The sequence below is a fragment of the Caretta caretta genome, chromosome 11 (genome assembly GCF_965140235.1).
Source record: "Caretta caretta isolate rCarCar2 chromosome 11, rCarCar1.hap1, whole genome shotgun sequence".
NCBI lineage: Eukaryota > Metazoa > Chordata > Testudines > Cheloniidae > Caretta > Caretta caretta.
This window is the reverse complement of record NC_134216.1, coordinates 79,622,743-79,640,937: the sequence shown is the minus strand read 5'-3', so window position 1 is coordinate 79,640,937 and position 18,195 is coordinate 79,622,743. Positions and strand designations below refer to the sequence as shown.

General features: G+C 42.0%; 1 protein-coding gene across 8 annotated transcripts in view; it reads left to right on the top strand.

Moving 5' to 3' along the window:
• Window positions 1-18,195, top strand: part of PCNT (pericentrin) — a 239,033-nt gene that overhangs the window by 73,564 nt on the left and 147,274 nt on the right. For all 8 annotated transcript variants that reach the window (XM_048869001.2, XM_048868996.2, XM_075118197.1 and 5 more), the window contains 7 exons: window positions 3,655-3,710; window positions 3,894-4,068; window positions 6,688-6,824; window positions 7,436-7,547; window positions 11,654-11,918; window positions 12,222-12,309; window positions 13,187-13,403. In XM_048869001.2, coding sequence (XP_048724958.2) covers window positions 3,655-3,710; window positions 3,894-4,068; window positions 6,688-6,824; window positions 7,436-7,547; window positions 11,654-11,918; window positions 12,222-12,309; window positions 13,187-13,403 — 1,050 coding nt within the window. The remainder of the gene's footprint in view (window positions 1-3,654; window positions 3,711-3,893; window positions 4,069-6,687; window positions 6,825-7,435; window positions 7,548-11,653; window positions 11,919-12,221; window positions 12,310-13,186; window positions 13,404-18,195) is intronic.

Below are 18,195 nucleotides of genomic sequence, written 5' to 3'. Positions count from 1 at the left end.
ACCAATTTATAGATTTCCACTCTACTTAGTCTCTAAGGTGCCACTAGTACTCCTTTTCTTTTGGCGAATACAGACTAACACGGCTGCTAGTCTGAAAGATATAGCTGTGATAGGTTTCAGAGTAAAAGCCGTGTTAGTCTGTATTCGCCAAAAGAAAAGGAGGACTTGTGGCACCTTAGAGACTAACCAATTTATTTGAGCATGAGCTTTCGTGAGCTACAGCTCACTTCATTGGATGCATATCGTGGAAACTGCAGCAGACTTATACTCTGTGTGTATATAAAGTCTGCTGCAGTTTCCACGATATGCATCCGATGAAGTGAGCTGTAGCTCACGAAAGCTCATGCTCAAATAAATTGGTTAGTCTCTAAGGTGCCACAAGTACTCCTTTTCTTATAGCTGTGATAGTTGCCCATTCGTAGGTTGAAGGCCTTCTCCAAACTTAGGTTTCTAAACTCATTGGTTCCAGCATGATCATCTTATGTCATCCCTATAGACTGGTGTTCCAGTCAATCAGCAGTTTCTTTCTTTCTAAACATCTTCAGAGAAGACGACCTCCTAGATTGCTGCATCACATTTTGTCATCTTGTCAACCTTTATTCTCCCAGAAATATACTTTTAAACAACTGGTTCTTCAGTCATCTGTCCTCTTCAATATTTACTTCTGAAACTCTTGGTGTTCTGACTCTTAGTATTAGGATTATCTGTATAGAATCATAGAATATCAGGGTTGGAAGGGACCTCAGGAGGTCATCTAGTCCAACCCCCTGCTCAAAGCAGGACCAATCCCCAATTTTTCCCCCAGATCCCTAAATGGCCCCGTCAAGGATTGAAATCACAACCCTAGGTTTAGCAGGCCATCTTTGACTTTGAATTTCAACTCGTATGCTTTGCTCTGGATCAGACTTTGGTTGGTGCCAGCTGCTGTTACCAGTTGTACCCCATAAGCTTTTGCCTTACATTGAGTCAGCACCAGGTTCATTGTTGTTTTTTTTGGAGCAAGTACCTGAAAATTCTCCTGGCTTCACCTCCCAATACCTGGAAATTAAGTGAGAAGTCTACCTGGAAGGTATTGAAAGCTTCAGCTGGAGAGCCAGAGTCAAGAGTCCCAGATGAGTTACGAATCTGTATCAGCACCGCCCTTGGTGGCATAGGTTTGGTAAAAGATTCTACAGGACTGTTTCAACACCATTGAGATAATCAGCTAGACTTGGAATTGCTGAAATTGCATTAGGTTTTGCTCTTTGTGCTTCTACATGCCACTCTGGTGTTTCTTGACACAGGTGATAACTCCTTGAGCAAGTCATTGCCTTCTTTGAACGGCAATGACAATTTGTTTGAGAGCCAATAGGCAGCTGTCTCAATTCGTGGAAACAGCTGAGGCCTACAGGTGCCATCAGAGAATATTGAGGAAGCTGATTTCTTTCTCTCTCAGTTCAATGAAGTGGTCCCTTATGCTTATGGTGAAGGGAGACTTCTGCATTGTGGAATTTCACTGTGTCAGGATTGAAGTCTATGCCCTGTCCTCAATTGTTTTTTGGGTATAGATGATGCAGGAGACTTGTTTGGGGACAAGTGTGTCTTCATTGGGCAGAGTGAGAGAAATATTGATTTCTTCTTTAGGAAAAGTTTGCATAACATGTCTCTCACTCTCACCCACCCACCCCCCCCCCCCCCCCCCCCCCCCCCCCCGTGTGTGTGTCTTAGGGTAGTTCTGCTGAGAAGTGCCTCTTTTGGCTGTAGCTGCTTGCTAGGACTCCCATCCCCATGTGAAGCTTACGAGACTAGTGGTGGTCAGCTGCTGAGCCTTAGGACTCTTTTTTAATCTTTAACAAGCCTAAGCTTGTTCCTCAGCCTTTGATGCTAAGACTGCTGAAAGTGGTGGTGAAAGGATGCTGACAATCCTCTTCAGGTTTGCTGTTGGGTCTCACTTGCTGGAGACTTCAGGAGGCCAGCATGAAGGAGGGAAGGGAAAATCATCCAGTATCCTCCCTTTAAGCCCTCTGTTTTCTCCAGTTTCTCTTCCTCTTTTCCTTTAGACTGTAGGAGATGCTATGCAAAGAGCTGAGGAATGGTATGTGGTTGGGAGGAGGGGGTAGAGAGAGCTTGGGGGAAAAGCGGCCTTCAGGTAGTGATCCAAAAAAATAGCATCATCGTTCGTCCCCCATGCTCTGTGTCGGAGACTCTGAAAGTGAGATACTTTTTCTCACTATTTGCTGCCTCCTGCTTCTGCTCCTGTCTCTGGAGCTACTGATGAGCCGAAATTAGCTTTGCAACTTCCACTGACCCATTCTGATAATGATATTTAAAATGTATATAGCTCTTTAAATTGGTTTTATCAATTAAACTTTGGTCCTATGCACTAGATCTCTACTAGATGAGTTCAGTAAACTATTTCTCTTTTTTAGATTTTTAAGACTCTGAACTCTATTTTAAAAATTCAATTATGTGATAAATTAGATAAAGTGTTCCAGATTTACTTAGAATTTGCTAGAAAAAAATCTCTCAGCACATTTTTATACACTACAATTTCAGAGGGGGAGGTGGCGGGCGCAAGGGTTGAAATCAAATTTGTGATGGAAACGTTAGCTATGTATCAGAGTAACAGCCGTGTTAGTCTGTATTCACAAAAAGAAAAGGAGTACTTGTGGCACCTTAGAGACTAACCAATTTATTTGAGCATAAGCTTTCGTGAGCTACAGCTCACTTGTAGCTCACGAAAGCTTATGCTCAAATAAATTGGTTAGTCTCTAAGGTGCCACAAGTACTCCTTTTCTGTTAGCTATGTAGTGGCTCTGGCTGCTAGATAGTAAAAGGAAGATAAAGAATGTTTCCATTTCCCTTCCACACACATGATGCTTGTTTTTTAGGCTAATGACATGTGAGTAGAAGCTTGAAATATTATTTTGATCAGGGGTAGAACTGAGGGGGGACAATAAGTGTTCTCTCCCAAGTTCTGCTGGCAAAATAAGCTCTGTCCACTTAAGACCTCAGTCTGCCTCTTGCACTGCATCATGTAGACATTCAAAATATGATCATGAAAGTTCTTTGAACTCCTTGGGCTGCCCCTCCCCCCAAGTGAAGTTTACATATATCTGTGTCCTCTGCTGAGCTCCTTTTTGATTAGGAACATATAAATGGGATTACACTCCCAAGCCCACCCCCCTCTGGTTAAAATAAGATGCCACTTCCAGTAAATTTGTGCAGAATTTAGCAATATGATTCTTCCGCCTCTTTCTTGCATTCTTTGCACAGTGAAGTAGTTAACAAAGTTGGCATCTGAAATGTTATTATTGGGCATCTAAGTTAACACTACGTAAATGAATGGGGCACTTTACACCTCTCTAATGGTGTCATGCTCTCTGCGGACTTGGGCAAACATTGCTGGACCAGTTGCACTAAATTTACATCTCCATGGTTTTCTTTGCAACTGAAACAAGCTAGACACTTATTCCTGTAAAATAAGAGCTGACACTCTGGCATATAAGAGAGCAGTCGTGAGAGAGGTGGTGGTACATCATACTGCTATGTGCCTCCTAATTCAAGCCTTGAATGTGGTGATTAAAATAAAGTAGGTCTTTCCATATTTTAAAATGTCATTAGACCCAATTGTTTCTTACTAGTTTGTTTAGTAAACAGAATTTTATTTTGCAGATGAGAGGAAGAAAATAGAATTGGAAATGGAAAAGAAACACATCCAGACCCTGGAGGTATAAGTTCCATACTGTATACTGGACAAGATAAAACTGTACTGTAAATCAAAGCTGCCATGATCTCTTCCCTTTTCTATTATAACATTTTTGAAAGGGCAAATAAATGCAATATAAAATAAAAAGAAGCAGTAAAATATTACTCTTAACTGCTTTACTAATGCACCTATCCTGTTCTGTTAGACTCTTAAAGGAGACTGTGCACTGAAGACTGAAACATGTTTAAAAAACATCCGTGAGGAGCTATCTGAAAAACATCAGACTGAAATGGGTGAACTGCAGAAAACTCTGAAATTGGAACTAGAAAGAGTTAAAGAAGAGCTGAAGAGTCTATCTCTTAAAAAAGAGCAGGCGGAAAGTAAGTGTTATGTTTTGGAAAGTATTAGCTTTGTTGCAAGATATTTATCGTGAGGGATTCAAAGCTGGCTAGAGTAACTTTAGGAGTTGTACAGTGCATATAAAACAGCAATAATTTTTCAGTTTTAACATTTGCAGTTAGAACCATGCCAATGATGCATAATTGTTCAGAAATTAGCAATTACAAAGTGACTACTTTATCCAATGTAGCTTATCAGTCTTTATATTAATGTGTAGTTGTAATTGTAGCAAACTTAAGGTGAAAACCTAGAATGCATTTTCCCCACAAATATCAGAAAATGCAAGTGCCTACAATTTGTAGAAGTTTGTCCAATAAAAGATATCTCACCCACTCTCTCATCCTGGGACCAACATAGCTACAACAAGACTGCAAGCTACAATTTTGCTGTCAATTGAGGGCCGAATCCTTCAGCGTGGGGCACGAGTCATTTGTGGTTTTGATTTAGAGTAAATTGCAGATTCTCTGTAGTTAGAAGTCCTTAAATCAAAATTTGAGGACTTCAGAAATTCAGCCAGAGATTATGGGTCTATTACAGGAGTGGGTGGTTGAGGTTCTATGGCCTGTGAGGTGCAACAGGTCAGACTAGAGTAGCCATTCTCAAACTGTGGGTTGGGACCCCAAAGTGGGTTGCGATCCCATTTTAATGGGGTTGCCAGGGTTGGCTTAGACTTGCTGGGGCTTGGGGCCAAAGCTGAAACCCAAGCCCCACTACCTGGGGCTGAAGCTGAAGCCCGAGAGCTTCAGCCCTGGGTGGCAGGGCTCAGGTTACAGACCCCCCTGCCTGAGGCTGAAGCCCTTGGGCTTGGGCTTTGACCCCCTGTCCAGGGTGGCGGAGCTCAGGTGAACTCAGGCTGTCGTCCACCCTCTTGGGGTCGTGTCATAATTTTTGTTGTCAGATGGGGGTTGCAGTGAAGTTTGAGATCCCCTGGACTAGATGATCATGATGGTTCCTTCTGACATTAAAGTCTATGATAGTCTGTGAGTCTCTTAATTAGGCAAAACTTCCACTAATTTCAGTGAGTGTTTTGCCTGATTTAAAGATTTCCAGATAGTATTCTGAACAGCCAGACTCCTGTTTGGATCTTAACAATATGGATGTATGACAGATTTTGGCAATTCTTTAAAATAATTGTCTCAAAAGTTACCTTCCTTAAACAGCAGAGTAACTGAAAGCCTCATTACTCAGAAAAGTGAGGGCCAGGATGAATAAATGACCACATGTGTGAAAATTTTTGTTGCTTTTAGGAGTCTGAAATGTGAGTGTGAGGGGCTCCTGAAGCCCTTGCCTTTGGAGAATTCTATCAGCAGGAGGCATAGCTGGCAGCAGCATCAGAGGCTGGTGCCTTCCGAGAATATAATAGGCCCACTGCCTTATATAGCAGCAGCCTGAGGAGTACAAAGAATTTATCCTGTGGAGAACTTGGCACCCAGTACCTCCTGCACTGTGCTTACATGAAGTGAAGCAGGGAGAGCTGGCCAGTTGGTTTGGGAGCCATATGTTCTCTGAGGTACCTAATACGTGAGAGGCAGGGGAAATGGCAACTATTGCAAATAAATGGAAAGCTGGCTTCAGGGTAACTGGCAATGGGGAACTTTGTGCCGGCTGGCATGCAGCAACACCAGCCCTGAGATATAAGTTCCATCCTGTTACCCATGTATAGCATTGGATACTTTTGCTATTCTGCTAGCAGTCCTCTGGCTGCTGTGAAGGAAGTCACCTATGAGTTTCTTCCTATCCAGTCTCCTGTTGATTCTTTACTTGTTCCCCCAGAGTGCAGAGTCCAGCTATCTGTATGTGACAGAATCATTTCTGTTACTGCATTGTGGCTGGATGGGAGTGACTTGCAGGCAGGGTTTCCTCTCTGTGGCAGAGCAAAGGTCCGTTGAGGAGAAGCAGGTGGCAGGTCCATTTTGCTTAGGGAGAGCTCACTTAGATGGTGGGAGTACTCCAGCTGCCCTGAATCTTTCAAGTGCTCCTTTCTGTTTGAGGTGAGTGCATCTGTCCTTATCTCCCTTCCTTTTTCTGCAACTGTTTATGTTGGTAGCAGAAGTGCTTTCCCGTCCCATGGCCAACTATTTCTCCTTGCCTTTTGAGTCCTGGCTGCCAGCAACATTGTGAATGGGAGGTTCTCTGGAGAAATGTGTTCCCTGTGCATTTAAGGCTGCTGCTGTTTATTATGGCATTGTCTCTTACATATGTTTCATCTTCAGGTAGCCACCTCTGGTGTCCTCCCTGAGGACCTCACCACCTGTTGATGGCATTGCACACAGTGGACCATAAGGCTCTGTGTGGAAATACCAAGTTTCCACCTGCTGCATTTCTTTACTGTTAAAGTTCTTAGCGTGCTGATTACTGTGGTATAAGTACTGTACTGAGCTCGCCAGTTGGTTCCTTTCACAAGGTTGTAACGGCCCTTTCAGTTATTAACCTAGATAGAGAATGCCTTAAACTTACAGTTAGCTAACCTGTTAGCTTGTTGGCCTGGATTCATAGTTTTGTGCTTTAATTCGTCACAAAACTGATGTTGCATTAGGTAGTTCACCAAAAAAAAAAAAAGTCTAATCTAATAATATAACAGCACTAACTTTGTTTTGTAGTGAAATGTAAAAATCTGGAGAATGAACACCAGATGGCAATTCCAAAACTCTGTGAACAGCTGCAGACGGAACATGACCAATGTCTAGAAAACCTGAAAAGGAAAAGCCAGGAAAGAGAACAGGAGATGCGGCAGGAGGTTAATAAGATTTTTTTGTTTTGAATGTTTGGTATGAATTAGGTTAGTGGCATAGTATTTAGGAGCCACAAGTGTTGTTAAATAATGTGTGCCATTCTTCTGTATTTAAAATTTAGATTTTTTTTAAGGGGAAATGTAGCATGATGTAAGTTGTTTTTTTGTTTTGTTTTGTTTTTTTTATACCAAAATTAAGGGCATGAAGCCCAAATCAATATTAGATTAGTATTCACAGGTTTTTTTAAGCTGGATTTAACTCTGTGTAACACATCGCTAGATCTACTAATGTGGCACTTCCTGCAATTTAATCAAATCTTTCCCTTAGTTCTTATTTAATATAGTTTCAGTTACTGATTCCTATATTTTTCTCAGTTGTTTGGTGAGACTATGAATGTGGAGAACAAGTCATGACCTAAGTGGCATGACAAACAGGTGGCTCCCTCATTTGTCTCAATTAGAGGGATATTCGTAGAGGAGTTAGGTCTTTCAGTGTCTCCACAAGCCTTGGTACTATAGCATTCCCCCCATGAGCAGCTTAACTGTTCCTAAGACATGAAAATAGGCAGCTATTGAAACAAAACAAAACAAACAAATTCTTAATGCATCTTTTGTAGATGGAGAAACTTCAGGCCACATATGAAGAATTAAAAACTCGATCACAAGAAGAAATCAAACAGCTTTGGTCTCAGCTTGATAGCACACGAGCAAGTCGACAGGAGCTAAGTGGTATGGTAGAAACACGTTACGGTTCTTGCCTTAGCTCACATAGAACAACACTGCGTGTGAAACAATTTTTAACAAAACGTATTGAACAGGCATTCAGTCACAGGAGCATACAGCAGGAGTTGTCACACAGGATTGGACAAATGGTCCATTTAATTCGGTTTCTGGCCAGTACTAGATGCTTCAGAATAAGGTTTAAAACGCTCAAGTAGGCAATACCATGCCTATGGGAAAAGTTTCAGTCCTGTTCTGCTGGTTTATAATTTGTCCTGAAGTATGAAGGCAGAGATGCCCTACAGTCGTATTGTATCAGATTATGGTGTGGTGGTATCTGTGCCAAAGTTGAAGTTGCAGCTGAGCTGTCATCACTGCTACTGTCACTGCCACTGCTATTACCTGTCTATGTTGCATTAGGAACCAGAGGACCCGTAGTGTTTGACAGTTTACAAACAGGTAGTAAAATACAGCCCATGTCCCTTAAATCTTAAAATCAAATTTAAGATGAGCTGCAATGTGGTGTAACAAACAAATGAAGGTGAGGGAGGAAGAGGATAGCAGCAATAGGAACACATGGTTATGACAAACTAGTATTACGTACGATATGTGGAGGGTTTTTAAAGATCTAAATCAACACGAAATATTGATGGCAGTAATCCCTACTGCCCATCTATAATACTTGTCATTTGGCTGTTTATCATTACCCTGATCTTGGCCCCCTTTAAAATCTGAACAAAGGCATAGGTTAGATTAGTTCTGAAGCTGAAATAGGGTTTTCTAGTAGATTTGAATTGAGGTGGACAAGGATTCTGGAATTACATCTTAAAATTAAAGGGATTCACTAGTATTCAGGTGGTCATTTTAATGCTTAGTCCTTTCATCCCTAGAAGATCCACTGGGAGGGAGGAGGAATGCCCCCACAATCCCCTTGTTCTCCCAATCTACATTGGCCAAACCAGTCAGTCTCTACGCAAAAGAATAAATGGACACAAATCTGACATCAGGAATCATAACATTCAAAAACCAGTCGGAGAACACTTCAGTCTTCCTGGTCACTCAATAACACACCTAAAAGTGGCAATTCTTCAACAAAAAAAACTTCAGAAACAGACTCCAGTGTGAAACTGCAGAATTGGAATTAATTTGCAAACTGGACACCATCAAATTAGGCCTGAATAAAGACTGGGAGAGGTTGGGTCATTACAAAACCTAAACCTAATTTCCCCAATACTAATTTTCACCTACTGTTACTCACACCTTCTTGTCAGCTGCCTGAAATGGGCCACTCTCATTACCACTTCAAAAGTTATTTTTCCTCCCTTGGTATTCTTTTCTCAGATAGTCCTTTTCCGGCCCCCTCTCACAGCACATTGAGCTGTCCACAGGGGCACCCATATTTTCTTCCTGAGTAGACAGCTGTATTTTAGAATACATCAGCATTTGGTTAGAGTTCTAATTATTCCTTCCAGTACATACTGAATTCCATAAGCCCTGTTTCCCGATATCTAGCTTTCGTAGGTCCCTCTGAAATTATGTTCTTGAGTAATGTGAATAATTGTCTGCAACTTTGCCTCATTGATGTTCGCTCCCTCTTCTAATTAGTTGGTCCTCCTACTGACCCATGATGCATCCCACGACTAATCTGTCCTTTTGTTTTCTACCTCTTTACCAGTTCCTAGTTATCACAGCCGCTAGTGAGGCACTTCAACAAAGCCCTTCTGAAAGTTCATGTATACAGAAACCTATGAGTCTCCTTCATCTACTATTCTCTTGGCTTCCTACAAGAACTGTAATTGATTGAAGACTGTTATCCTTCACAAGGGTTAAGCCAGTTTATCCTATCTTTCTAGGTGACCAGAATCCTGACCACTGTGTACTCAACAGAACCATTGCATTCTAACATTTTTACATGATCCGGGGGGAGGGGGGGGTTGTCCACACTTTGCCAATCTATCAGCAAAGCAAGTCCTTTGACAAGATTATATTTAAGTTTAATTGTTGGATTTACATTTTTCAAAGTAGTTTGTGCTAGGAAGGCTGTTTCTGGGGTAAATCAATTTAGTTCAAAGCAGTTACAGTAATTCTTCTTATTCCTGCTGCATGGGAGCATTAGAAGGTGCAGGGTTCAACCCCCATTGCAGGACTCTGCATCATTATCATCCCTAGCTCTTATATAATGCTTGACATCAGTAGATCAAAAAATGCTTGGCAAAAGTCATCAGAATCATTATCCCCCTTTTACAGATGGGAAAACAGCGGCACACAGAGGGAAATTGACTTAACCAAAGGTCACACACTGAGCTAGTGCAGAGCTGGGAATAGAACCCAGGTCTCCTGAATCCCAGTCCAGTGCTCCATCCACTAGGTCACACTGCCTCTCCGTAACCATTCCCAGCATTGAAGAGCACAAAGGAAGGGAGATGGGCTGGCTGACTGACTGCAGTGCTTACTCACTTCAAGAGGTGTAGTTTCTGGAGTACTCTTGGGGGAATTCTGCACCACTACGGTGCAGCAGACAAATGCCCCCACACAGATTGTCTTTACTTTCGATAGAAAATGGTGTCTGTGGGGAAGCAAAGAGACGCTGCACCAGTGCTCCTCCCCAGCAGGTCAGATGCCTCTGTTCTTGCAGCTGGGGGAGAGGTAAATCATGGGGGGGAGGGTCTGGGAAGGTTCTGGTGGGCCAGGGACATTAGTCCTGGCTGGGCCAGGGGGGCCGGGTGGGGGGAGGAGGACAACAGAGACTAAATTCTCCCTGCACAGAGCAGCCGGGGCTGGGTCAAATCAACCCCCAGAAACTTCTCCTGGCTTCAGGAAGCTCTGCACCGCGGGAGGGCAGGGGTGGTCAGGGTGAAGGGGGGTGAGGCTTGGTGGGGTGGGGGTTCCAGGTGCAGGGAGGGAGTTGGCTCAGCGGTGGGAGTTGGATGCGGGTGGGTTGGGCAGATGGGGAGCAGCTCCCCTTACAATGACCCCTCCCTCCACCCACACACCGAGAATCCCCCCCCCGAACCTCCACTCTGCTGAGCCTCACCCCCTGCATTGAGAGCCCCCTGAGCCCCAATCTGCTGCACCCCACCCCCAACCCTACCAACCCCCACTGAATCCTAACCACCTTCATCTGGTCTCCCCTGCAGAGTCCAATTCTCCATGCACCCAGAACCCCACACCGAACCCCTGTGCATCCAGATTCCCCTTGCAACCGAACCCCTCACCAAACTGCCTGCACCCAGATTGCTCAACACAGAACCCTGATTCTCTCGAGGGAATTCTGCACCAAAAAAATTAAAAATTTAAAATTCTGCAAAGTTCTGCATATTTATTTGTCAAAATAACATAGTAACATAATAACAATATAATCAGACCATTTTTAATTATTTTGGTAATTTATTTCAAAATACTTGTCAGCAATAATTGAAAATGGTGTGATTATATTGTGTTTGTTTTGACAAAATATGTAGAACTTTGCAGAATTTTAAAATGTGTGCAGAATTTTTTACTTTTTTGGCACAGAATTTTTAATTTTTTGGTGCAGAATACTGGGGGTATGTGTGCAACACAAATGCTGCTGTGCACAGCTGTAGCGTTGTAGTGTGGACACTTACTAAGGGACAGAAGTGGTTTTCCTGTCAATGTAGGTAATTCTCCCTTTTGAGAGGAGGAAGATAGGTCGATGGAAGATGCTTCTGTTGACCTACCTGCAGCTACAGTTGGGGTTAGGTTGACCTAACTACATCATCCATGGTGCAATTTTTTTCTCAGTCCTGAATGATGTTACTCGATCAGTCTAACCTTTTAGGTGCAGACGAGGTCTAAGAGTGGGGTAAATGGGGACATGGCTATGTTTTCTCTGCTCCCTCACCCCTTAATTTGTACTCAGTGTAAGGTGTAGCAAGACCTGCTCTGCTAACCCTCCCAAAAAATGTTGAGGCATTGGCATTATGTCTTTGAAGGTATGACTCCTGATGCTGCCTGTTGGGTTCTGTGCTTTTCTCCCCATCCAAAATATGGTTCATCTTCATAGGATCTATGATGGAGTCCAAAGTGTGTGTGTTTTTTTTTTTGGATTAAAAACAAGGTTAAAGGTATTGCTGTTTTTTCCATCTTCTACTCAGAGTTAAAAGAACAGCTTCTGGCTCGCACATCACATGTGGATGAAATAGAACGTTTAAAGCAAGACTTTGAACAGCAGCGGCAGCAGAGAAGAAGCGAACATGAAACTGAGTTGGAACAACTGAGAATTTACTTTGAAGAGAAACTAGGGGCAGCTGAAGAAAACTACAGAGAAGAATTAACTCTGCTGCATCAGAGGCTGCAAGAATTAAAGGAATACTCTTTGTTGGAGTCAGAGATTAGTCAAGATCAGCCTTTAGATATCAGGTGATGACTGTTTTTTTCTTTAATCTCATCTGTGACAAAACACACTCAACTTTCCTTTCCTAGAAAAGACTTTAGGCTTTGTGTGTGTATTTGGATTGGTGGTGGGAGGTCAGAAACCCCAGGATGGAAGTTAGTAATGGATGCAGACAGTTTCTTGTTGAAATGGTTATTCAGGAGTGTTTGACTAGATTCTGGTCTGTACATACCTATACTCTAATATCTTAAGAATCAATACATTCTTCTAATTCTATATTTTATAGTGAGTCTTCAAGTTAATTTTCTAAATTCCTTTTCTCTGCTCAGCTCCTCGGTCACACTTTTCGAAGAGGCAAGTGAAAAAGAGAGAAGGGATACGCTTGACCAACTAACTCAGCAACTGGAGCAGCACAAGGTGAAATGTCAATTTTAACAAAAATTATAGTGCACATTTTAAAATGTCCACAAAAACATGACCGATGCTTCACACCTCTTAGCATGGTTTTCATAGCAGGTGCTATTCTGAGGTCTTGTATTACTATTGTTTTGTTGTTTTTACCAAGTATACTAGAAGGTATTATCTTAAACAAAACTATACAACTTGAGAAAATAAGTGAACAAAGGATGTTTTTGATGCATTATCTTGGCTTTTTTGTTTACTTGCTGCTTAAGAAATAAGTGTTTCAAGAGTTGCCATGGAGCTTAGGAAGTCCTTTCCCCTGTGTGGCTCCTGGCTGAGTGCTACAAAGGGGTCCTGGTCCAAGAGTAAGGCTTCTAGGTGCTATGGTAATACAAACGATAGTATAAGCAGTCTCCTTCTCCTATGTTAGTGTCAAAAACCTTGACAAGCTCCCTATTCAGGTGCCTACAGGCATTTCCCACTCTCCTAGATCCTCTGGCAGCTCCTGGAGCTCTACTTTACCTTGTGGTAGCATGGCTGTATAAACAGAGTTAGGCCTTCTGGGGATCCCTCTACTCCCAGAGTTTAGGAGGTAGAAGTGGGTGTAGAAGCAAGAATATTTTGAGGAGGCAGACTGGTAAGTGAACTTGTATGTTTACAGGTTTCAGAGTAACAGCCGTGTTAGTCTGTATTTGCAAAAAGAAAAGGAGTACTTGTAGCACCTTAGAGACTAACCAATTTATTTGAGCATGAGCTTTCGTGAGCTACAGCTCACTTCATCAGATGTATGTTTACAGTATGCTATGGGTACTTACTGTCAAATTAATTCTTTAGCCTAATTATCTGAAAGATAAAGGTATCCGTCTCCATTCTGAATGTGTGTTTTCTGCAGGAAGAATTTACTTGTTTGCGACTACAATTGGAGGAAAAACACAGACATGAACTAGACTCCTTAAGATCTTCCCTTGCACTCCAATATAAGGAGGACCTGATGAAGATGAAGATGGATCTCTCAGACAGATATATTTCAGAAATTGAGGAATTAAAAAAGAAACATTGTCTAGATCTTGAACAACTCCGTGCCAAGCTTTCGGAAGAGCACATCAAAGGTAAGATGGAGATTCATAGATTCATAGATATTTAAGTCAGAAGGGACCATTATGATCATCTAGTCTGACCTCCTGCACAACGCAGGCCACAGAATTTCACCCACCACTCCTACAAAAAAAACCCTCACACCTATATCTGTGCTATTGAAGTCCTCAAATTGTAGTTTAAAGACTTCAAGGAGCAGAGAATCCTCCAGCAAGTGACCCGTGCCCCATGCTACGAAGGCGAAAAACCTCCAGGGCCTCTTCCAATCTGTCCTGGAGGAAAATTCCTTCCCGACCCCAAATATGGCAATCAGCTAAATCCCGAGCATATGGGCAAGATTCATCAGCCAGATACTACAGAAAACTCTTTCCTGGGTAACTCAGATCCCACCCCATCTAATAGCCCATCACAGGCCATTGGGCCTATTTACCATGAATATTTAATTACCAAAACCATGTTATCCCATCATACCATCTCCTCCATAAACTTATCAAGTTTAATCTTAAAGCCAGATAGATCTTTTGACCCCACTGCTTCCCTTGGAAGGCTATTCCAAAACTTCACTCCTCTGATGGTTAAAAACCTTCGTCTAATTTCTAGTCTAAATTTCCTAGTGGCCAGTTTATATCCATTTGTTCTTATGTCCACATTGGTACTGAGCTTAAATAATTCCTCTCCCTCTCTGGTATGTATCCCTCTGATACATTTATAGAGAGCAATCATATCTCCCCTCAACCTTCCTTTAGTTAGGCTAAACAAGCCAAGCTCCCTAAGTCTCCTTTCATAAGACAAGTTTTCCATTCCTCGGATCATCCGAGTAGCCCTTCTCTGTACCTGTTCCAGTTTGAATTCATCCTTCTTAAACATGGGAGACCAGAACTGCACACAGTATTCCAGGTGAGGTCTCACCAGTGCCTTGTATAATGGTACTAAAACCTCCTTATCCCTACTGGAAATACCTCTCCTGATGCATCCCAAGACCGCATTAGCTTTTTTCACAGCCATATCACATTGGCAGCTCGTAGTCATCCTATGATCAACGAATATTCCAAGGTCCTTATCCTCCTCTGTTACTTCTAATTGATGCGTCCCTAGCTTATAACTAAAATTCTTGTTATTACTCCCTAAATGCATGACGTTATGCTTCTCACTATTAAATTTCATCCTATTACTGTTACTCCAGTTTACAAGGTCATCCAGATCCTCCTGTATGATATCCCGGTCTGTCGCTAAATTGGCAATACCTCCCAGCTTTGTATCATCCGCAAACTTTATTAGCACACTCCCACTTTTTGTGCCAAGGTCAGTAATAAAAAGATTAAGATTGGTCCCAAAACCGATCCTTGAGGAACTCCACTGGTAACCTCCCTCCAGCCTGACAGTTCACCTTTCAGTAGGACCCGTTGTAGTCTCCCCTTTAACCAATTCCTTATCCACCTTTCAATTTTCCTATTGATCCCCATCTTATCCAATTTAACTAATAATTCCCCATGTGGCACGGTATCAAATGCCTTACTGAAATCTAGGTAAATTAGATCCACTGCGTTTCCTTTGTCTAAAAAATCTGTAACTTTCTCAAAGGAGGAGATCAGGTTGGTGTGGCACGATCTACCTTTTAAAACCATTTTGTCCCATTTACCATTGACTTCAATGTCCTTAACTACCTTCTCCTTCAAAATTTTTTCCAAGATCTTGCATACTACAGATGTCAAACTAACAGGCCTATAATTACCCTGATCACTTTTTTTCCCTTTCTTAAAAATAGGAACTATGTCAGCAATTCTCCAATCATACGGTACAACCCCTGAGTTTACAGATTCATTAAAAATTCTTGCTAATGGGCTTGCAATTTCTTGTGCCAATTCCTTTAATATTCTTGGATGAAGATTATCTGGGCCCCCCGATTTAGTCACATTAAGCTGTTTGAGTTTCGCTTCTACCTCAAATATGGTAATGTCTACCTCCATATCCTCATTCCCATTTGTCATGCTACCATTATCCCTAAGATCCTCTTTAGTCTTATTAAAGACTGAGGCAAAGTATTTGTTTAGATATTGGGCCATGCCTAGATTATCCTTGACCTCCACTCCATCCTCAGTGTTTAGCGGTCCCACTTCTTCTTTCTTTGTTTCCTTCTTATTTATATGACTATAGAACCTTTTACTATTGGTTTTAATTCCCTTTGCAAGGTCCAACTCTACTTGACTTTTAGCCTGTCTCACTTTATCTCTACATGTTCTGACCTCAATAAGGTAGCTTTCCTTGCTGATCCCTCCCATCTTCCACTCCCTGTATGCTTTCTGCTTTTTCTTAATCACCTTTCTGAAATGCATACTCATCCAGCTTGGTCTACAACTCCTGCCTATGAATTTTTTCCCCTTTCTTGGGATGCAGGCTTCCGATAGCTTCTGCAGCTTTGATTTAAAATAATCCCAGGCCTCCTCTACCTTTAGATCCATAAATTCTTCAGTCCAATCCACTTCCCTAACTAATTTCCTTAATTTTTGAAAGTCAGCCCTTTTGAAATCAAAAACCCTAGCTGCAGATTTATTTTTATTAATCTTTCCGTTCAGTTTGAACTGAATTAGCTCATGATCACTTGAGCCAAGATTATCCCCTACAACCATTTCTTCTATGAGGTCCTCACTACTCACCAAAACCAAATCTAAAATGGCATCCCCTCTAGTTGGTTCAGCAACTACTTGCTGAAGGAATCCATCAGCTATCGCATCTAGGAAAATCTGAGCCCTATTATTATTACTAGCACTTGTCCTCCAGTCTATATCTGGGAAGTTAGTCTCCCATGATCACACAGGTTTCAGAGGAACAGCCGTGTTAGTCTGTATTCGCAAAAAGAAAAGGAGTACTTGTGGCACCTTAGAGACTAACGAATTTATTTGAGCATGAGCTTTCGTGAGCTACAGCTCACTTCATCAGATGAAGCTCACGAAAGCTCATGCTCAAATAAATTCGTTAGTCTCTAAGGTGCCACAAGTACTCCTTTTCTTCATGATCACACAGTTTCCATTCGTATTTACTTTATTAAAAACATTAAAAAGGGCTCTATCCATATCCAAATTAGATCCCGGCAGTCTATAGCACACCCCAAGCACTATCCCAGGGGAGGCTCTAATAGTTTTCTTCCCCAATTTAATTTTTGCCCAGACAGACTCAAGTCATATCCATTTCATCGCTTCTTATTTCTTTACAGTCTATCTCATCATTGATATACAATGCTACTCCACCACCTTTACCTTTATTTCAGTCTTTCCTAAACAGCGCATACCCTTTAATACCTGTAGTCCAGTCATGACTACTATTCCACCATGTTTCTGTTATCCCTATAATATCTGGTTTCACTTTCTGCACCAGTAGCTCTAGTTCCTCCATTTTGTTACCTAGGCTCCTCGCATTGGTGTACAAACATCTTAATTTTTGCTGTTTGGCCTCACTCACATTCTGTACCCTATTAGGCACGGTCATTTTACTACGAGTATAACGTATTAGACTTGTATCTACACTGCCCTTCCTCCTACCCACGGCTGTGTCCACTCTGTGTCCATTTTCTTTCCTCTCAATGCTAAATTCTGGCATGGAGATTACCTGGACATCTCCCAACCATCTCTCCCTAATTCCTAGTTTAAAGCTGTCTTAATCAGTTGTGCCAGCCTCCGTCCTAGAAGTCTATTTCCTTCCCTACTCAGATGAAGTCCATCCCGAGAGAACTGTCCTCTGTCCATGAATGCCTCCCAGTGGCCATACATCCCAAAGCCCTCCTTATAGCACCACTGCCTAAGCCATCTGTTGATAGTCATAATCTTGTCACACCTTTGTTGCCCTTCTCTAGGAACAGGCAGAATCCCACTAAAGATCACCTGAGCCTCGATTTCCTTAAGCGTTTTCCCCAGCCTAGCATAGTCTCCCTTAATACTTTCCAGTGAGAATCTAGCCGTATCATTTGTTCCCACATGAAGGATAATTAGGGGATTCTTTCCCGCTCCCTTCAGAATCCTTTTCAACCTCAGGTCTACATCCCGTATCTTAGCACCTGGAAGACAGCACACCCTCCTATTCTCTGGATCAGCTCTGGTTACAGGCCTATTTATTCTTCTCAGTAAAGAGTCCCCAATCACATAGACCTGTCTTTTCCTAGTGATGGTGCTATTCTCCAGTCTATCCCCTGTTCCCTCTGCCTGCAAGTTCTTTCCATTCCTATTCTCCCTTTTAATCCTCTTTAACCCATCCTGTATCCTTCTGGGGCTCATATTTGGTGTAATGTCCATTAACTCTTCCCCTTTTCCTATAGGACTAGCCGCTCTTCTCGTCTTCCTTGCCCTTCCACCTTCAGTGACTACCTGCTGAGCCCCTTCTTCATTTTCCAACTCTGCATACCTATTCTTAAGCTCTATTTCTCCTTCACTAGCCTGTCTTTTCCTCTGCCTGGTTCTTGTGTACTTGCAGATTCATGTGTAAAATGGAAAGCTGCTTGGATTTTTTTTATCTTTAGGCTTTAAAGGATTATTTGAAGGAATATGAAAATTCCAAATTAGTTTGGAATTACATAAAAGAAATCTAGCGCTTTAAACTTGTTAATAATGGTACTTAGAATTGTTTGTTTTTATGATTCTTTTGAACATCTTTATCTTCATTTTCAGAAGTATTCTTCCTGTAGAGTCCTAAATGTGAGTTTCTAGAATTTAATGGACTACAGCTGAGGAATGATTACCACAGGAGTGTCTCATGGATGTAACTTTCCATATTTGATGCTTATAGGGGCCCTGTCAAGTTGTTGCACTTTGCTGAAAA